At 43.3% G+C, this 21,888-nt stretch overlaps 1 protein-coding gene across 1 annotated transcript in view; it reads left to right on the top strand.

Moving 5' to 3' along the window:
- The window catches only part of Agbl4 (AGBL carboxypeptidase 4), a 1,043,215-nt gene that overhangs the window by 904,500 nt on the left and 116,827 nt on the right, over positions 1-21,888 (top strand). The window contains exons 7-8 of the mRNA XM_042679054.1: positions 11,216-11,305; positions 20,086-20,200. Coding sequence (XP_042534988.1) covers positions 11,216-11,305; positions 20,086-20,200 — 205 coding nt within the window. The remainder of the gene's footprint in view (positions 1-11,215; positions 11,306-20,085; positions 20,201-21,888) is intronic.

Here is a 21,888-nt window from a genome sequence, read left to right as displayed (position 1 = left end):
AAATCCAACTGTTTAGCTGCTTTAATTTACATATTTATCGAGTTTGATTAGAACGGATTGTCTTGGACTCTCATCCCAGCTTTCACCTCTCCTGGCCCTCTTTTTCCTAGGGAAACTGTTTTTGTTGTCCTTGTTGCAAAAGGGCTCTGGAAATAATTCAGTTTGCATTTGTGAACAAGCCTGCAGCTAAACCTGGTGAGGAATTCCTGGGGGCTGAGGTGTGGATTACCCAGGCCAGGCATTTGGCACTCATTGGGAAAAGTCTGGGAACTCAATGCTGGCTGGTGCCTCATTCCATCAAGGATCAGCGGATACTCTTCGTGTACACTATAAGAATCAATTGTGTGTGAGACACTAGAAATACACATTGTGAAGAAAACAGAGTTGTGGCTCCCCTGCCTTCAAGAGTCTATTGGTCTCATAGTACCTGTAAGATCAGGTGGTTAGACCAAGTCAGATGCCGGTTTTGAACACTGCTGGGAATCTGGGCTTTGCATAGACCTAAATGATTTATCATATTTAATTACATGACTATGTTAAGATCCTGTGAGATTGATACTGTTATTAGCCTTATCTCATCTCCTGCAGATGGGGAGATGAAAGATTCTAGGGCCCAAGGTCAAGTACCAATGGCAAGACTTGGGGGTGACCTCTCCTTGTGTCTGATCCTAGAGTACAAGTTCATACTGTGCATGATAGGGCTTCACCTTCTTCCTCCACTGGCCTTTGAGCTCCTGGATGGGCAGGAGGAGGCTCTGATTCCTTTCTATATCCTCAGGGGCCAGCTTAAAGTCTGGCATGAGTTTAGCATTAGAAATTATATTCTGAACTTAATGGAAAAAGAAAGTTCATCACTCCAACCTTCTTAGCTTTGGACCTCAGCTCTGTCTGTTTCCCCCAGTTGCCACAGCTAGAGCCTGTGGTCATACATGTTGGATCCTTCAGATCCCCCAGCTCCTAGAAATGTTAAACATCTCCCTGGACCAAGCACTTGACAGCAGTTAGGGCCTGCCCCAGGTCCAGCATTTCTAATTCAGGACATAGAGCCAGATCTTTTGCTTTCTGGAGCAACTAGGAAAGACTCTGCCATTCCAGAGCTCCCTGTGGGGTTAATTAAGGTCACTGAGGGTTTTCCCCACTCTGTTTAACTCTCCCTTCTTACCAGCTTTCCTGGGAACTATCAATCCTAGAAAGCTCCTACTTGGGAATCATAGCAGTTTTTATTACAGGATTTGTATTCTAGGGTCCCTGATATTAACTTTCCACAGGTCTTGATGAAGAAAGTGGTAGGAACAGCCCTCTTGCATCGGCCTGTCTTCCTGCTTGCCAGGTCTGGTGTGCCAGCCCTCAGCCAGCAGGGGCAGCCTGGCAGAAGAGCATGACTGTCAAGGTGATGGCTCCTCAGCTGGCCTGAGTCACCTGTGTCTCCAGCCTGCCCCTATTTTTTGACTCTTCTTCACTTCTGAAGTGTAGATTATGTACCAGGCACCATTCAGAGACCAGCTTATGTGTCACTGTCCTTTGGAGCTCAACACAGCAAGCAGAAGCTATGTGGACATTGAGTACTCTATCCTGGAGTCCAGATCTACACAACCACTTTCTATCTCTGGAGTCTGGAGCAAATCAATGGTTCTCTCTGGACCTCTGCTGTTCATCTTTACAGTGAAGCTGACTTTTCCTTTTCAGTGACGTTAAAGGCATGGCCATTCAGATGGTCTCTGTGAGTCTCCTGCAAGTTAGAGGCTTCTTTTTTAATGCCAAAGAACAGTTTTTGTATGTCTTGAAACTTATGAGGACATTAATTTGGAAAGACATACGAGGTGTACCAGAAAGGCTCCTGTCTTCAAGAATCAGTGCTTCCTTTCTCTCCAGGGGCATTTCTTTGTCATGTGCACTCCTTTTAGGTATCTTTGGTTCTCTTCTACCTCACAGAGGGTAGAGTGCTTAATACTGAGGCATGATGGAGTTTTAGGTCCTGAGAAATCTAAACCTATGTGACTGGGAAGGCTAATGAAAGGTGAGATAGTCAAGATTTGGAAAAGAAAATAATCTTAGCCAACACCATTGTTTTCTCAAGATTGTTTGGAGGCACTGGAGAGCAGATGCTGGGGCCAAGTAGGCAGAACAAATTTGAGTTGTGGCTTCCAGTCTGAATTGGCCATAGCAGCAAATGATTTATAAACAAGTTAAGGTAAGGGATCCAAACAGAGAACTGTGAGTTCAGGGGACAGGGAGGACATCACGGTGTGGAACTACCTGGAGAGGTTTTTGGAGATGTTAGGGCAAAGACAGAAAGCATGAGAAGCCAAAGATTTTTTTTCTTTTTTGAAAAGCAGTGGCAAGGACAATCTGAATAACAGCGCTTATTTTCTTGCTTTTGTTTTGTTTTGTTTTTGTGCTGGAATTGGAGCTTGAACTCAGGTCCTGGCATTCTTACTTGGCTTTTTGACCAAAACTGATGCTCATATTACTTGAACCACACCTCTACGTGAGGCTTTTTTTCCCTGGTTAATTGGAGTTAAGAGTCTTCATTTCAAATCTCAAACCTCCTGAAGGGCTAGGATTTCAGGCATGAGCCACCAGCACTGCATAACAGTGTTCTTATAAAGGAATAGTTCTAAGCCAAGGACTATTTTGCCTATGCAGAGACACAGGACATCAGGGATGTGTGCAGATAGTTTTGATTGTCATAACTGGGGCAGGAGTATTGTTAGCATCTGGCATCTAGTGGGGAGAGGTGAGGGACCCTGTTAAAATCCCATATTACATAGCTCAGCACCAGAGAGAGCATCTAGCTCAAGACGTCTATGGCCCTGAGGCCAGAAACCCCATTCCTGTATGTCACTCAGTAAATAGTACCTGCTATGATGGGTGAAGTCACATGTGTGTGTGTATGTGTGTACGTGTGTGCGCGCGCGCACGCACATGGGTGTGTGAGCTAGAGGTGATTATCCACTTTTTACCAGACTAGGAACTAAGGTTCAGAATGGATAAGTAATTGACCCAAGTCCTCCCAGCCCAGGAAAGTCAGCAAGCTCTCCATTCTACACTCTCAGGAGCTAGAAGAAGCACGAGGAAGGGTGTGCTGGCTGGTCTCGCTCATTCAGTTCTTCCTTTCTGTTGCTTCCAGCCTCTAGGCAGCATGGCTGAATGCCATAGACAGCATAAGTCCACTGGTTCTCCACATCCTCCAGGAAATACTGATTGATCTCTTCTAGGGCGGCATTTTCTCATAAAATTATTTGTAAGAAATTCTGTACCTTGGCCTATCTTTTCACTGTAATTCACAGCCCCCATTCCCTCTTTATGTTACTGACAACAAGAATGATATTTTCACATTACCTTCAGTATAACCCATTTTGTGCTAATGAAATCAGATAAAATGTATTAACACTAAGCTAGGCCTAGGACAAGTCCTGGGTAAATGTGAATTTTCTCCTTCCCTCCTCGGAGCAAGCTGAGTAGGAGGAATCCAGACAGGAGATGGGGGCTGGTGTTCTGGGGAGAGAGGAAAATGTACTCAGCGTGGAGATGTAAGGGAAGCTGTTGTGGTTGGGAGATGGACAGAAGTTAGCTGAGGCCAGGGCTTGTGGAAGAGGCTGGACAGATGTGTGGTCACCAGCTGCCAGAGAGAGGAGTTAGGAGGAGTCTGGGCTCAGTGCTAAGGAAAACAAAGAAATGCTGAATAAAGACTTTGAAGCAGAAAAAGTAGAAAGCTCTCAAGCACAGTTTAGGAGATCATGTTAATATCAGGGTGGAGCATGGACTGGAAAGGGAGATGATGGATGGCACTGGAAGACTACTGACAGGACTGTTCTAGCCCTGGACAGGACCGCAGATATCAGCCAGCCATGCTGTTACTTCTACCAAGATTTCTTATTTCTCCAACTTGGTAGCAGTTTGGTCCCTGGAGGACTGGAAAAAAGAATGCACTTGATCTGATAGGTAGGAGGAGCTAGATGTTGGGACCTTACACCTAGAATCCTAACTACTCAAGAGCCTGACATCTGGAAGCTCATGGTTCAAAATCAACCTGGGCAGAAAAGTCTACACAACTCTGTACCTAACCAACCAGAGGAGAATGGTAGACTGTAGATATGGCTCAAGTGGCAGAGCACCAGCTTGATCAAGAAAGTCCAAGTGTGAGGCCTTGGGTTCAAGTCCCCATACTGGCACAGACATTTTTTAAAAAGTACCACATAAAAGAAAAACAAAACAAAACAGTAGAAGGACAATTTCTTGACTTTATGATGTTTTTGAAGATCATGAATACACACACACACACATACACACACACCACGCACACTCACACACACATTCTCTCATAGAGCCAAGCTTGTACACTTTAGAGCCTCTTGATATGCTCTAGTTCTCCCCAGAAGACACTGACCCACAGTAATTGGACCAATGGATCAAGGCTCTCTCTAGGACTTCATGAGAGACCAAGATTATGGTTTTTATCCTTATTCAACGTCAGCATCAATAGATTGAATACAGATACTTGGGTTTCAGATAGCAACTAGGGAGAATAGAATGATTGCCAGGAAGATATTTATTAGTTATGTATTTAGCATTATGACATTTATTGTTGCTTAGTCTCTGGGGTCATAAATCTGGGAATTCCAGTGATTCTCAGCCTCTCTCACCAAGTCACAACTAGTGTCCAGCCAGGACTACAGTCATCCAAGGACCCTTTCTAAACTCACACTGCTGGGGTTGGGAGACATCAGTTTCTCTTGGCTGTTTTCTGGTGCTTCCATTCTTCACCATGTGGGCCTCAACCTAGGTTATCTCAGTCTCTTCATGACAAGACACTTGGCCTTCCTCAAAAGTGAATGATTTAAGAAAGAACAAACACACTCAAACAGCAGTTGTTTTATCTGTCAAGTACTATATCATTACCTTTATAATATGCCATTTGTTGGCAACAAGACTCTAAAGTCCAGCTTACCTGCATGAGGAGGGAAGTTAATCCCAATCTCTTGGAAAAAAGGACATTAACAATTAGTGGATATAATTTTAAAACTACCACAGGGATCTTATTTAATCTCCAAGAGACAATATGACATAGTATTTAAGAGCATAAATTAGAAATTCATGAAGATCCAGGTTTAATTTTGGCTCCTACATTTGCTACTTATGTAAATTAAAGCAAGTCACTTAACGTTTCTGTATCTCAATTTCCTAATCAAGAAAAGAGGGATACGAATAGTATAGTAATAGTAAGATGTTTTATTGGGTTTCTGTGAGAATTAAGTGAGAACATGCAAATGAAATGATAGCACAGGAGAAGTACTAAGTAAGTGCTACTTCATGGCTATCCTAAAGGACTAAACTTCTTTTCCTTCTTCATAGTATAAAGAAGAGGTTAAGAGGCCAGGCACCGGTGGCTCACGCCTATAATCATAGCTACTCAGGAGGCTGAGATCTGAGGATGGTGGCTCAAAGCCAGCCCAGGCAGGAAAAGTTCATGAGACTCTTATCTCCAATAAATCACCAGAAAACCAGAAGTGGCGCTGTGTCTCAAGTGGTAGAGCACTCACCTTGAGCTGAAGAGTGCAGGGACAGCGCCCAGGCCTAGAGTTCAAGCCCCATGACTGACAAAAGAAAAAAGAAAAAAAAAGAAAAGCCAGGCATCAATGGCTCATGCCTATAATCCTAGCTACTCAGGAGGCTGAGATCTGAGAATCATGGTTCAAAGCTAGCCCATGCAGGAAAGTCTGTGAGACTCTTATCTTCAATAAACCACCAGAAAACTGGAAGTGGTGCTGTGGCTCAAGTGGTAGAGCCCTAGCCTTGAGCTGAAGAGCTGAGGGACAGCGCCCAGGCCCAGAGTTCAAGCCCCACAACCGACAAAACAAAAAACAACAACAAAAAAAGAGGTTAAGACAGTTTCTCCTTGGACTTGAACTCTGATTTTGGCACTTCTTTTCTGTGAGGATAAGGGCAAGTCAGTAATCTATCTTGACTGTGGTTTTCTATGAAGATAATAGTAGCTGGCACTTGGCTACATAATAGGTGTTCAATAAACATTTTATAAATGAGAAAATAAGGGATGACCAGGGAATATAATGACACAGGAGGTTACCTCTATGTGTGTACTTGTGTGTGTGACTCTGTGTGTATGTGTGTGTGTGTGTGTGTGAATACACATGCGTGCTCATGTGTTAAGGAAGCTACACATAACACATTTGAATCTAAACACCTTCAGTTTAACTGGGCATCATGGTATGGCTGCCCCAGTTCCAATCCAGGTGCCTGTGTACCTTTGAACTTGTCACTTCCATGGTCTCTCTTGTTTTACTATCCTCTAGGCTTGCTCGTGGTTTCATTGTTGCATTTGGTTCCACCCTAGCTTTGTTCATACATACTTCTTCCTTCAACCCTGCTGCTTTGCATGGAATCTGGGGATATGGTTGGTGATAGGAGGGGGGAGGAGAGGCCCTGTGTCACACCAATCCAGAGCTGCTACATTACCTTAAATTGATTTTGCAAATGAAAGCTAAAAGCTAAGCAAAGGCGATCCATCCATTTTGCCTAAAGATGATTATAATGCTCTTTTATGGCCTCCTAAATGACAAAGCAATTTGTTACCTGCCTGCATCAACATTTGCTTATATTAGCACCCGAGATGCTTGATTTTTATTAGCCCCACGTTATCATTTTATGAAGACACAGGGGCTCAGTAAAATTAGTGTGCAAATAGAATGCCCATTTTGCATTTCCCTGTGGTCAGCAGAAACGCTGAATGCAATTGAATTGATACTGGGTCAGGGGAGACATCCATAAAGTCTGCCTTCACCAAGAGCGGCAGTAATGCCATTTATCATTTCCGGACTGCGGGGATACATGGGGTCAGTGTTAGGTACTGTTTTTTTAAGGGTTTGGTGATTTGTTTTATTGTTAAGTGAAAAAGTAACAAAGATTAAGTAGCTCAATCTCCATCAGTGATAAGGAATGAAACTAAACTATCTTGTGTCCATTGTAGATGGAAATGTAGCAGATCTTATAATTTAGTGGCTCCAAAAGGAAACAGTGCAGGGGCACTGACAGGGAGCTGGGGACTGGCTACTATCTGTGCGACTGTGGGCATAGCTCTTCCTTCTGTGCATCTCAGTTCTCTCACCTATAAAAAAAGGTTAACATTGTCCACCTCACAAGAGCATGATGAAGATTGAGTGAGATACTGTCTACCCATAAAGAGAAGTAGGGTCTATACAATATTTCATTCATTAACCTAACAAGCAGTGCATGAATACCTGCTTCATACAGGGCCTGAGGAAAGACATTAGATATATACCCACAGATAGACATCCATTCAGTAATTTATATCCAGTCCAGGAACAGTTCAAGTGTTTATCTCCTCTCTTCTTCAGAGTGCTAGGCCTTCTCTTCCCCTCTTTGAGCCTAAAGGTGCTTAGCATAGACTGACCACAGGATAAGTTCTTGTGTATATAGTCTTGTAATGACTCCAAACTATAGTCTTATAATGACTCCAAACTCTACTAGTCACTCGAATAGACCAAACAGTTTCAAGCCTTTAGAACAATGCTGTGTAGAATTTTCTTTTACTTTAGTCTCTGACTATCTGTTGGAATAATGAACAGTCAAAATGGTTGTCACTAGTATTCTAGAAGGAGAAAGGCTGTTAACTCTTCATTCTTTATCAATCCCAAAATCATCCTCTAACATAGAGGGGCTCCTGTCATACCGTTTTTCTGTGTTCCCTTCTATATCTCTATAGGTCACCTGCTCTGTTCTGTCCTTATGCTCATGGTTGAATACCCTTTCCTCACTCTATCTTTTAGGAAATGTCACTCTTGTCTATACTAGCTGAACTTCATTATACTAGATAGAGCTTAGAATTTTATCTGGAGACATTTTACTACTTTTCTGCATATCTAATATTTCTCCATATCTATTTTTCTTAGATGCTAGATATTACAAATTAAACATTGTTGGGTGTCTGTATTTTGTTGTGTTCCTTTCAATAGAGTTGGGCTTCATAGAGCAAACAGTTAATTTCCCTTTAGTTTGATTCTTTCAACACTTCTTTGAAGCCTTGTTAAAATGAGCATTCACCCTCCCTCCGAATTATGGCATTTCTGAGTTGTTATCCTTCCTGAATGGTCAACAAGGACTTTTATTTTGGCAATAGGAATTCAAATAAATCCTATCCCTGTTATGACTCCTGAGAAATGTGCAAATGTGCAACGCACAGTTCCCTGGCTATTTTTTCTTGACATCATGGAATGTGCTAGGTACTTTCCCATCACTGACAAAAATACCTGAGATAAACAATTTTTAAGAAGGAAAGGAATAAGAGAAACTCTAGGGCTCCTTGGCACAAACCGAAATTTTCTTAATAAAGACCCAGAAACACAGCAAATCAAAGAAAAGTTGAATAAATGGGATTACATGAAACTGAAGAGCTTTTGCATGGCAAAGGACATAGCTAGGAAACGATCAATAGAAAGCCCACGGACTGGGAGAAGATTTTCACTAGCTATACAACAGACAAGGGCCTCATATCTAAAATATACTTAGAACTCAAAAAATTAAGTCACCCAAAAACAATTCTTCAAAGAAACAATGGCCCCATCAACAAATGGGCTAAAGACTTAAAGAGAGGCTTATCAGAAGAGGAAATAAGAATGGCCAGTAGACACATGAAGAAATGCTCAACTTCTGGCATAAAAGAAATGCAAATCAAAACAACATTGAGATTCCACCTCACCCCAGTTAGAATGGCAATAATTAAGAACTCTAATAACAACAGATACTGGAGGGGATGTGGCCAAAAGGAAACCCTACTGCATTGTTGGTGAGAGTGTAAACTTGTTCAACCACTTTGGAAAGTAGTATGGGGGGTTCCTCAAAAGACTCCACATAGAGCTACCCTATGACCCAGCAATCGCACTTCTGGGCATTTACCCAAACAGTAACAAACAAGGCCATACTAAAGCTACTAGCACAACTATGTTTATCCAGCAACATTCACCATAGCTAAGATATGGAGCCAACTCAGATTCCCCTCAGTAGATGAGTGGATCAAGAAAATGTGGTATATACAAAGGAATTCTATGATTCCATCAGAAAGAATGACACCTCCCTATTTGTTATGAAATGGAAAGACTTGGGAAAAATGATATTAAGTGAACTGGGCCAGTCCCAAAGAAATTTATGTCCCATAGTTTCCCTTATTTGCAATAATTAGTAACATATAGGATAATCTCATCAGATTAGCTGAAAAGCACAAAATCTATGTACATATGTCCATATAAGATGATGCTATTGCATGAGGCCCTGGGTTCGATTCCTCAGCACCACATAAGCAGAAAAAAGCCAGAAGTTGTGCTGTGGCTCAAGTGGTAGAGCACTAGCCTTAAGCTGAAGAGCTAGAGTTCAGCCCCAACAACTGGCAAAAAAAAAAGATGATGCTAAGTGAAACGAACCCCAAGATATGGACACAAGAGGTCAGTCTTTGTTATTGTTTTAAATATACTTTGTGATTTTTAAAAATTTCCTTCCTATGTTATTCCCCCTATGGTATATACCCTGTTGTCACTGTATTTGATTTTGATATACACATTTGTCTAATCTGGGGAGGAGGAGGGGAATAACAAAACACTGAAACAAGGACACAAGATAACCCATTGCAACAATGATACCCACAGGACAGTATGTTGGAAACAAACTTTACAACTTCAGGTGGGGAGAGGGGAGGAGTGAGGGAGGGGAGGGAAGGAAGGGACAGCGAGAGAACAACAAGGGGAGGGGTAACAATGATTGACAAGTCATGTACTCATTGCCTTTATAACTGCAACCCTTCTGCACAGCATCTTTACAATAAAATTTTTTAAAGAAGGAAAGGCTTATTTAGTCTCACGGTATTGGAGGTTTCATTCCATGGTAACTTGGCACTGTTGCTTTTGGACCTTGGGGAGCACAATGTATCATGATGGGAGTATTTGATAGAGAAAAACTGCTTACCACACGACAGCTGGAGGCAAGCCTGAGTGAAAAAAGAGGAGCAGGAGTCCTCACCCTTTCAAGAGCATGCCCCCAATAGCCACTGCCGTCTAATAGGCCCTACCCCCTTAAGATTCCGCGACTCCCAGCAATGCCACAGGCCTGTGGTCAAGGCTGCAACATGTGGGATTTCGGGGTTACTCAAAATTCAAACTACAGCATGAAGATGTACACTCTAAGAGTGACTCTGCGTGTACATCTTGAAATCTAACAAAAAGTTGAGAAGAATGCTTTACAGACTTGGGCTCTGTCCTTTCTGGAATTCAGGGATTCCTTACCCATGCCACCTGCTAAATTTAAAGCTCAGTGAAGCACCCATGCTCTGCTCAGGATACTACTCTCTGTTCTATGATGGACCATCAGGCAAAATGTCAGGGTAGCTGTAGGGAATACCTCACTTTCTTTCCTTTTCTCATGCTTTTTGTCCAATGTTTGCATATTTTGTTCAATTGTCTAGTTGTTCAAAGATGACAGGAAATCTGGCCCTTGTTACTTTATCACTACCACGTAGGAATTTGGGTTCTAATCTCAGCTCTTGCCACCATGCATTAGCTGGCTCACTTTAAACAGATTATATAACCTCTCTGAGTCTCATTCTGTTCCTGTAGCAGGGATGTCAACTTCATACTGCTGGAGAATTATAAATATGCATATGAATAATTTTGACACAAGTGGCTGATTAAATAGCAATTGCTACTGTTACTATTATAGGAACACCTGCCTATTTTTACTATGTACTAGATATTTGCTGAGTACTATGCAATGTATAAGCTTATTTAATCATCACAACAGCCCCATAAAGTAGTTACACTCATCCTAGGTTATAGATTAGAATTCTGACACTCAGAAAGATAGACAATAGCCTATGGACACATCCCGTGGCTTTGGGATTCAACTTTACTCATATGGCTTCCTCAGATGATTGCAAACATTACATATTAATATAATATGCAAAGCAGCACCAAGAAAAGGGAATGCAGTCTTTTAATATTGAATAACTAGGAACATAATTTAATTAGTTAGTAATGGCTAGGCATTAATTATTCTAATGCAATGGTTTAAGAGATAAATGTAAAGCATCCAGCATATTCTCCATCTGCCCCTCTCCCATTTATCAAAAATAGTCTCCGCTTTTTCTTGCCCTCTTTCGCAATCATGATCTCCTTCCATTTTATCTTTACAGATAATCTCCGGGAAGGGGCAGAGCAGAAGGTGGTATTTATCACAGGACGAGTCCACCCAGGGGAGACTCCTTCTTCCTTTGTATGCCAAGGTGAGTTGAGGATTTCATACAAAATACTCCCACATCCAGCTGGGGCACTGAGATGAACTCTGGGGCAGTGTAGTTACATGCAGAGTTAGTATCTTGGATGGAGATCTAATTCACCTCTTTGAAGAAGTTACTCCTGATCCCTACCAGGTTTTGTTTCGATAAATACTTATTGATTAGAAACAGCTATAGATGAATAGATGGATGGATGAATGGATGGATAAGTGTACAGCTGAGGCTGAATGAAATTTTCTCAGTGTGCTACCTGGAGCATGGGCTATAGTTACCTGCACTTCCTGTCTTTACTTGCTCAACAGTTCTGAGCGACATGAAATCTAGCCCTATGTCAGGGTGTCTGTTAGCTGAAGGGCTGTGAAGTGTGAAAAGAAAGACATCCATTTACACATTCACTCAACAAACAACATTTAAAATACCTACCATGACCAAGGAAGTGCACTTGACATCAAACAAGCAGAGGCAAATAATACAATCTCTCTGCTCCAGCACATTGCTCTATAATTGTATTTTAAAACTTATAATGACATATTTAATCCACATAAAATGAGTACTTATCATCTCTAGTCATCAATATAAATAGACTCAATAAATAATACAGAAATAGTAATACAGTGAATGCACAAGTACCTATCTATTTAAAAACAGGAATATTATCAAGTGCTTTTAAATTGCTTGTCCCATTTCCTACTTGCCCCCCCCCCTTGAATGTGGTGTTTGATCTTAATCTTTCTCCATGGTTTTACTATGCATGTAAACACTCCTAGAATGTGATTCTTAAGAAAAATCATTATTTCCCATGCTTTAGGACTTTATGAAAATCCCACAGTTCTGTGTTTATTGAGACATACTTTGCTCTCAGTGTCTTTGACAGGAAGAATACTCAGTTGCTTTTGACCACTGTATAATATTCTATGTGTGTCTATAGCTCAATTTACTCACCTAGTCTTCTGATAATGGATAATAAAGTTCTTTTTTTAATGCCAGTACCATTTTATACAGGCTACCTCATATACATATTCACATTCCTTCTTAGAGTATAAAGCCTAAGAGTGTAACTGTTGGGTCATAAGTTCAGCTTCAACATTACCAATTATTGCCAAATTTCTGTACCAACCATCCATCTGCACATGCTGAGTTCCTACTGTCCAAACTTATGCCAATACATTCTTATTTGTACTCAGCTAGTGGGTATATTACACATGAAAATATCTGATATTATACATGTATCAAGCATTGTTCTAGATGCTTTATGTATTTTATTAATCTTATGAATTTTCTATGCCGCAGAAATTAATATTGACTATATTTTTCCCATATGATAAAATTGAAATTTGAACAAACTAAGTAATTTACCTTATTTCAATTTCAAGATGACATAAGGTTGAAGGGAAATGAAAAAGCCCCTGAAAGTTATTTAACTTGAAGGCTGCAATGTGGTATTGTAGAAGTTTTTGGAGATCTGTAGTCAGACAACCTTGAGGTCAAGTACTGTTTGAACTTCCTTCTAGCAGTGGGACGTCAGTTTCCTCAAATGTAAACTTAGGATGACAGTGTTCTCTAGGAAAGTTGGTTAGGAAGCTGGCGTGAGATGAATGTAAATATATTACCCAAGCCCTGTGCCTGGCACACAGCAGGTACTCGACAGATGCCACCTCCATCCCCATGGGAATCTAAGATGAAGCAGGTAATATGCTTTGCAAACTATCCAGCACCTTGCAAATAAACATGTGTTTCACTTCCCCAGTTCCTAGGCTTCCCAAGCTGTGATTAGGCACAATTGCCTTCCTCTCTGTATCAGCTGAGGAGACTGAGGTACAGAGAGAGGAAGGGACTTGTCCCAAAGCCCAGCACCTTTTCTGAGGCAGGGCTGGGCTCCAGTTGCTCCCAGCATGTCCTTGTAGCAACCTCTTCCAGGTCCCTCCTGGGTTCACCTACTCCTTTACTTGTAACCATCTGTTAGTTACTAAACTCGGCAGCAGATCTGTTCTCCCAGCTGATTGGATGTAACTGCTTTGTCCTTGTTTACAAAATCATAGTAGCTTTGCCATTAAGATTTGCATCTCTGGGAAGCCATATCCTCATGCTCACTTCCTCCATAGGCAGTAGGCAGAGGGCAGGGTCGCTATGCCATTTTACAGAAATGTGGAGAAGTCGAGTGAATCTCCTTCTGATAACCCTGGAAAAGGATCTTTGTGTGGTGCTCATTTGAAATATTCGGTGATGTTCACATGTGTACTCATTGGCAGAACCTTTCAGTACCCACTCCCTATCTTTTCAAGATGAACTCCAGAGTTCCCAATAGGGCTTCAGAGCCAGGATCTGGCTCTTGCCAGGTTCTCTAGCCTCAACCTCTTTACACATCAGGCCTACACCATCAGCCTCATAGATTAAGTGCTCACCACGGGGCCTTGGCATTTGTGGTCCCCCCCCTCTGCCTAGTAGGACCTGAACATACTCCTTGCCAGGTAGTAGCACCTCTCATCCCCCAAGGTTCATTTAAAGTACCTGTACGGTGGCCCATCCTGGCCCACTTTGTCCAACCCTCTGCTTTCTACTTACATTATAGGTCTAAAGATTACCACCATCAATAAAAGACTTTTATTGCCCTGAGTGGTTATGGGATTGATTTTCATTTTTTTTCTCTCCCATTCAACTATGAGCTATTTAAGGTCTAGAGACTCGCTCTCCAGTGGTCATTTTCTATATCTGTAAAATAAAATTATGGTCTCCATATTCTGGGGCTCGTGTGCACAACAAAGCCTGTGTTGGCTCTGAATTGCTAAAACTGAATTAAAAAAAAATAAGCAGGTCATACAGCTAGCAAATGGAAGAAAGGAGCTTTGACCCCAGACCTGGCTAGCCTGAACATGCTCCTTGTTCTGCTTAGGGATGGCAAATGCTAGAAAGCCAAATTTGTACCTGGAAGAATGCAGAGTTCTAGCTACTCCACAACTGATGCACATTTTCCAGATGGAGATGCAGAAGCTCAAGAAAGTAAGGTATCTTCTTCTGTGCCCTACAACTCATTGATGACAGTGGCCCTGGAATCCATCTCTTCCTCTTTCCATGTCTCCTACAAGGCAGTAGATGTATTCTTCCTCGAGGTGGTGTAAAATAGGCATCACTTCCCACTTTTCCGCCTACACAAGATCTCTCATGGAGACAGCCACATCAAACCCCAAATGACATAGTAGGAGGTTCCCCACCCCCCACCCCCGCTCCGCCAGTCAGAGCCAACCATGCCCTGGGGATGTAGGCAAGTCTGAGGCCTTGAGGGATGATGGCCAAGATTGCCCTGGTTCTGTTAGCTCTTCCCTATTAGCTGGCTGAGTGACCTTGAGCAGGAAGCAGCTATGTGAAGCTGGTTCTCCCCATCTGTCTGGGACCATGGTTCTCACTGCCGAGCTGCTAATGCACCTGCTACTGGGAGTAAAGTCACATCAGTGCAGAGCCCTGAACAGGTAGCATTCACAGTGACAAAGGCTGAACTTCCTGAAGACTTGATGATGAGAGAGAAGACTCCAGGCCATTCCCTTCATGCCAAGCTCCACTAGGGCTTCTGTGAGGCCTATTTCTCTTCATGTCCAGTTCCAACGTGAGTGGACAGGGGAGCGCAGGTGTGACACCATATCTGAGGTCTGATGGTACTGCTAGGAATGGGATTCCAGGTCCTCCATTTACCTGGGGAACACCACAGAACCTCTCCGTGCCTCAGTTCCCTTTTCTCTAAAGAGAACTAATGGGCATCTTGTATCACTGTTTGTTGTAAAGAAGTTATTAAGCACTTACCCATATACTGTTTAAGGTGGTGCCTGGAATACAATGAGCATTAGGGTGTCTATAGTCAGGGAGACAACGCTAATAGCCTATGTTGTCAGTTCTCTGCATGGCTCTTCTAAGGCTCACTGTGAGCCCATACTCAGGTTTGAGCCTCTGGTACTGTGGGTCCCACTCTGCCTCACTGCTTTTTTTTGACTAGGCCCTCCTCAACTCATGTTGGACATTTGGCCAGAGCCAGAGCTAGACCTCAGTCTCTGGCTCCTGGTACTCACTGAACCTTCCTGGGGCAGTTGGAACACTCTCACCATAAATTCCATTTGCAGAGCACCTGGGCCTCTTCACATGTTTGTTTGTGAATTAATGAGACCAACACTCACAGAATACCACTGAGAGCCAGGCATGCCATGCTCAGGTTGAGAGCAGAAGGTAGTGGTAAGGCTGAGGTGTACAGGTAGATGGGCCTGAGTTTGAGTCCTGCCACTTCTGTCTGCTAGCTGAGGAACCCTTACGTTAACAAGTCCATTGACTCTCAGCCTGGCTCCTCACTTGCAGAATGGAGCAGCAGTAACTTGCTCAGGAGCTTCCATGGAGATGAAATCTGCTGAGCTGTGCTCACACTCCTGTGTACATCCACAGGTACCCCAGGCAGTCCCAGACTCTTAGTTCTGATTTTCAGAAATGTCAATGGGCTCACTGGACATCATCTGGCAAGTTAGTGGTGGCACAGGGGACTTGACTCTGAGACTGGGCCAAGATGCCCCCACTGCCTACACAATAGGGAGATAAAAAGCCCTCCTTTTCAAGAGGTTCATTCTTCAGGATTAAATTGTGAGGGTAAGAGGAGGAGGAATGAAATTCATGTATACACATACACATACACATGCACACACACACAAAACATGATCTCATAATCACCAGTGCTACCAGCCACCAGGACTAAGCAAATACAACCTAGTATATCTGTTTCCTATCAGTCAGGTTTGCCCCTTCCTGCACTTGGCTTTCCTCCTACCTTTGGTCCTCACTCAGGTAGCATCTTCTCTATCTCAGCCCCAAATAGCCTCTCATTATAAATGTGGGTATAATGGGTCCTTTCACTGTCCTGGATCACTTTTTTTCTCTGAGAAATGGGCAGAACTGGGAGTGGAAGGTGAAGTCTTACACTGTGAGCCTTAAGTTCCTTAGGGCTAGACTCTCTATGATTCCTTGCTTTGAGGTCATTGGGCTGAGGACAGGGCCTGGTGACCAACAGGGGAGGGCCTGGAATAGGTGGTGTCAGCAGGAGAGATCTTGGCTGTCTTGATTCTAGCCCAGGTTCTTCCCACTCTATGATGTTGCCTTAGAACAGAGAACAGAAACTACTAAGCCTTACATAGAAATCTCTAGAGGGAAAATCATGTGGGCACATGCAAATCACTTTGTAAAACATATGCAAATGATCTGATTCTTTCCATCTTGCTTTAATAATAACAACAACAAAAACAATGGAGCACTGCTTTGAAGCCAGTAGAACTGAATCTGAGTTACATCTAGGCTCTAGTGAGGCTCTCAGCTAGTGATATCACACCCTGACTTCGTTTCTCTGTCTGTGAAATGGAATCAATAGCATTGCAAGTCAATCCACCAATAAAATGGCCTTCGTGGATCATTTTTTGTGTATCTATTGAGTACTTGCCATGTGTCAGGCACTGAGAATAAGGTGGCAGAGATTGTGAACCAATTCTTGCTTTCCAGGAACTCAGGCCCTGGAGGGGAGATAGACATGATAATCACATACAAGCATCAATCTCCCAAACTCAAAGGTTCAGGAGAGATAATTTTCCTTATTCTTCTGAACTCCATTTTGAGATCCCCATGGTGCCAGGGGCCAGAAACCTAATCCCAGGCATCTTGCCAAAGGTTATATGATTTTTTCAGAGGTGGTAGGGGGAGGGTAGTACTGTGCTAACTCCCTGGCACATGCTCCGTTCTCATGATTCTCTGGGCCTTGGTCACACCAGAGCCTTAGCAGGCTTCCACCTCATCAGTCCGTTTGCTGATGACAATCTGCTTTATATGTGCTGGCTTCTTATCTGTCTACTCCCTACCTCCACCCTAATCCAACCTTCAAGACGTCCTGTCACTGTATTCCTCCCCTCAGGTGGTAGTTAGGAGTCCTGTGTCTCCCTGGCTTCAAGCCTTGCAGTGGTTCCCTCTGTCTTTCATGTGTTTTCAGCTATCCTGTCTCGTCCCTGCTCACTTCTCCCATTCATGTCTCCCACTCCTCTTCCTCCAAGGAAGAGCAACCCAGGTACCAGATACTTGGTTTGCATCAGCTCATTTAAATCCTCACAGTAACCCACAGCTAATAATTATTCTCACCGTTTGAACTGGTGAGGAAAACTGAGGAGGTAAGGCCACAACACAGTCAATGAGTCCTGAGGAGGAGAGTTTACTTTATGTCTGTGCTTTTCACCTTGAAGCTATGTTCCTGCAATTGAATAGTTACCTTCTTTCCCACCACCAAGCTTCTGTATAAGAATTCCCCTGCCTGTGTACCTTCCTGGCACCTTTCATCTGGCTTGTTCATCTTCCAAGTCCCTTCTCCAGGACCCCTCCTTAACCTCTAAAGCCCTTTCTAATTTCTCATATTCTATGCAGTGTCCATCAGACCTTTGGCCAGTCAATAAGGAGATGACAGGAGCATCTTCTTCATCTTAGAATGTCCATCACTGGCCCTGCCAAGGGTATTTGTAGACTGATTGTCGATTTCACTAACTACAGACTTGGTCAAGCTTGAGTGAGTTCTGGGACTGATCCATCAATAGGCATTTATTAAGGACCTGCTGTGGGCCCAGTCCTGAAATAACAATAATGAATACCAGGTTCCATTGTGGTTGACCTGGTGAGATTCATTCTGGCCAGCTGGAGGTTCACACTGGGCAAGAATCCCTGCCACTCAGCTTTAATTTCAAATCTTCCACCACTTTTCTTTCTTCACCTAGCCTCTCTAGTCTACAGCTTTCCCATTTCTGTTCCCCCCTCCATCTTTCTGATTAAATCTGCCCAAAGGAAAGGACCTGGTAAACTTGTTCAGCACAGAACAAGGACTGATGTCAGGGGAGCACATTTTGGCACCCAGCAGGAAGATTACTCTCCTTGTCTAACAGACCAGGATTTGTCCACTTTGGGGAAAAGGAATAAAACTAATGGAATCATTTGATGTCAGTGTCAGATGCCTCCTTAGGATTTCCTCAGCTCTTTCTCCTAATTGTAGAGAAAGTATGCCTGGAAGGTTCCTGTAGCTCACCCAAAACTAGGACCTACGTGTGTGCTATGTGGAGATCTAAGCTGAGCCCAAATGTTCTTTCCCAGATGCACAACATTCTTCCAGATTCAGTATCACCCTTCTGTCAAGATGAAAAAAATGCTCAGTGAAAGCTAGCAAGCCATACATCCAGCTAACAATCAATGTAGGTTCAAATACAATTCCTTGATTCATTCTTCTCCCTGAGTTCCTCTGCTTCCTTGTCCCATGCAGTGCTTTCCATCCACATTCAGCCAGATATGGCATGGTCCCCACTCTTGCTTTCTCCCACTTTCTTCCTTCTACTCCTTCTTCTCCACTTACTACCTTCCTCTACTACCGAAAATAAATCAATAAGGGAAGATCTTCTGATATTCTGATCACTGGCAATGATTTCTGTTGGATCTAACCTCAAGCCAACAGATGAGTCTGAAACTTCCCCTTCTCTTTTCCCTTACCCACCTCAGGGAGGGAGCTCTGGGCTGCTACAGCCTCTGGTCTGGCTTTGTTTTTTCTTTCTTTTATTAGCTGCCTAATTGGCAGCCCAATTAATCTGTTCATCTGTGAAGGAGGATGGATCATGACAAGCTACTCCATTTCCAGAAGCCATTCTCAGAGGCAGCATGTCCAGATCCTGAGCACAGACTGGTTCCTTGATAGAGGGCCACCCCGGGAGCTGGGGTCAATTAGTAAACAGATTAAGCAATTATTAGCTCCTAACAAGGGTGCCTGGCATCATTACTCTGCCTGTTTATTGGCAAACTGCAACTTTAATATGAGGACCAACAAATAAATTAGGGCATCTGGTCCACTGTTGCATTGACTGGGAAGTAAATGCTGTCCAACTGGCTCTGGATTGCTGATGGATTCTCAGCTTGACATAATAAAAAGCTTGAGATGTCCCTCACTGGTCACAGCAGCTTTGGAATATGTTCTGGGGTAACTGGTCATTCCAAGAGCTTAGTGCCTGCTGCTGGGCATGTGGATTGCTCTCAGTTACCCTACTAGCTTTCTTCCACCTGTCTTTCAAGACCTGTCAGGGCACAGTTCAAATATTCTCTCTCCTCCAGGCCTTTCTTGGTCTCCCTAACAGGGAATGGGACCCCTTTGTATTTTTAGGGACTCTCCTCTCACTTTCTTGCATTACATTCTTCTCATGAACTGTTAGAGCAGCATTTTAACCATTTGTTCAGATCTCCAATGAAGAAATGGAAATGTGGAACAGAGGGGAGGGGCCAAAGCTCAGAGCTGTTGATTGTCCCACCCCCTGTGCTCTTGATAGGTGCAAGCCCCATCACCGGAGGGTACTAAAGAAGGAGTGACATGGTGAGCTTTGGACTTCTCAGGGTGGCCCTCTGGTTTCATGGATAAGAACACAAAGCACAGCTCAAATGTCATCTTTTTCTTGGAGCCCTCCTCATCTGTCCTTTCCAGCAGGAGGTGCTTTCCCCAGCTCCTGTCTCTGGGCCTCAGGGCTGTGTCTTGAAATGTCTTTCTTCTGGGGAGGGGGGGGGGGGGGAGGGAAGATATACTAGGAAGATACACTGGGAATCATCTCTTTCATAGCCACACAGCCACTGCAGCAGATAACAACACAGGCCAGTAGTCACCTGTTGAGCTCTTATTGTTTTCCAAGCTGAGAAAAATGTACTCCCTCCTTGGAACACTTTGAAGTTAATGCCGACTATTCTCTCCCCAGGGATCATTGACTTCCTTGTGAGCCAGCACCCGGTTGCCCGTGCTCTTCGAGAACACCTGGTCTTTAAGATTGCACCAATGCTCAACCCTGATGGAGTCTACCTGGGCAATTACAGGTGAGGGAGTGAGGAGAACGCTGAGAAGCAGGTGGTCACAGGATAGAAGGATGGAAGCAAGCATAAAAAGAGGATAAACTTAGAGAAAAAAACTGTTGTTCTTCACCTTGGTTCTTGAGAGTATGTCTGATGAGCCCTGGCTATTTCTGCAGAGCCACTGTTGGGGTTTCATGGACAGCTCAGGAATCAGGGATCAGGGGAACTAGTATCAGTCTTAACACCTACTTCCTATGTAAGCTCAGTGAATTCACTTTCCCTCTCTGATGATCACAGTTTCTCTTGGGTAATGGGCATAATAATAACTTCCTGGCACAGGACAGTGGTGAATATCAGAAGAAATGGTGGGAGGAATTGAGTTTTGTAGAATCTCATATGGGTTATAATGATTGCTCCTTTGTTGTGGTGTTGCTCCTTGGAGATCATTAGTGAAGGAAAGCAGCATGACCAGACCATGTGAACTGTCACTCTTTAATGTGACCATACCAGCCAACCCCATTCTGACTCATGCCTGGATAGTTTCTCCTATATTAGCACCATCAGTTAACACTTAAAATTTCACTACCCAGGTGATCATTTGTAAAGAGACCATTGGATCTTTTGAGACAGATAGTGTTGTTACCCTTATTTCACAGTTGAGGCAAGTGACTTGACCAAAGTCACACAGTCAATAGGTTTTCTAATTCACAACCCATATTGTACAGCTTTACAACTGATTGGACCATACTTTCAAGAAAACCTCCCCAGCTTTGTATGCAAGGCTTTGCCTGACCAGGCGCTGTGTCTCACTTTTCTGCCCCACCTCCTTCTCCCCTCTTAGGACTGTTGCTACAGCTACTCCAAGCAAAGCCTATTACCCCAGACATACCTGTGGGTTACATTACCCTTGCGCAGATGGCCCTCTGCCAACACTTGCCTCATTTCTTTTTTTCATCTAACTAACCCTTTTGGGAACTTAGGTTATGTCCCTTTTCTGGAAATCATTCTACCAAGCCCTAAACAGAATTGGCCACTCCCTTTCCTAGGTTCCCTGATTATTGAGTGTGCTTTCCTATTACCTATAGCCCAGTAGAATTCAAGCCACCACAGAACATGGATTGAATCTCAATGGTCTTTGAATTCCTAATGTCTAACAACAGGGATCAGCATGCTTATAAGTTAACAAAAGAGGTGATTTTTACTGATGAGAAAACAGGCCTGAAGATGAGAAGGTCATGGTCGGTACTCACATTAAACCAGATCTGACACACGGCAGGGCCCATTTTACACAGAGTTGGCTTATTACTTTCCAAAACCATGGAAACTGAGTCCAGAAGGGATTGCTAATGCCCCTGGGTATAAGTTAAGGAAAAAGCCCATGGGAGGCATGAAACCTTCATGAAAGAAAATTTTTTACTTCCTCTCTTAATTGGCCAAAGTGATGGCTCATTAGCATTGGCAAGTTTTTTGACTTGTTGCAGGCCGGAGAACAATGCCTTCCCACCTCCCCTAGGCAGGAAGTGCTACTAGTGGTGATGGTGGGGGAATGACCATTTGATTTATGTTAATGTTTCTGTTTAATTACACAAGCAGCAGTGGTGAACGCCAGGTCAATGCTGACATCCCACACACTTACTTATGTCATCATTTGTGGTCCAGAGAAGGGCTAGCTAGAAATAGGTCTATGACCTTGGCAAAAATGACTGGCCTTC

The sequence above is a fragment of the Dipodomys spectabilis genome, unplaced genomic scaffold (assembly GCF_019054845.1).
Source record: "Dipodomys spectabilis isolate Male_0828 unplaced genomic scaffold, ASM1905484v1 ptg000002l, whole genome shotgun sequence".
Classification (NCBI taxonomy): domain Eukaryota; kingdom Metazoa; phylum Chordata; class Mammalia; order Rodentia; family Heteromyidae; genus Dipodomys; species Dipodomys spectabilis.
The sequence above is the reverse complement of the archived record's forward strand: the minus strand, read 5'-3'. Positions and strand labels throughout refer to the sequence as shown.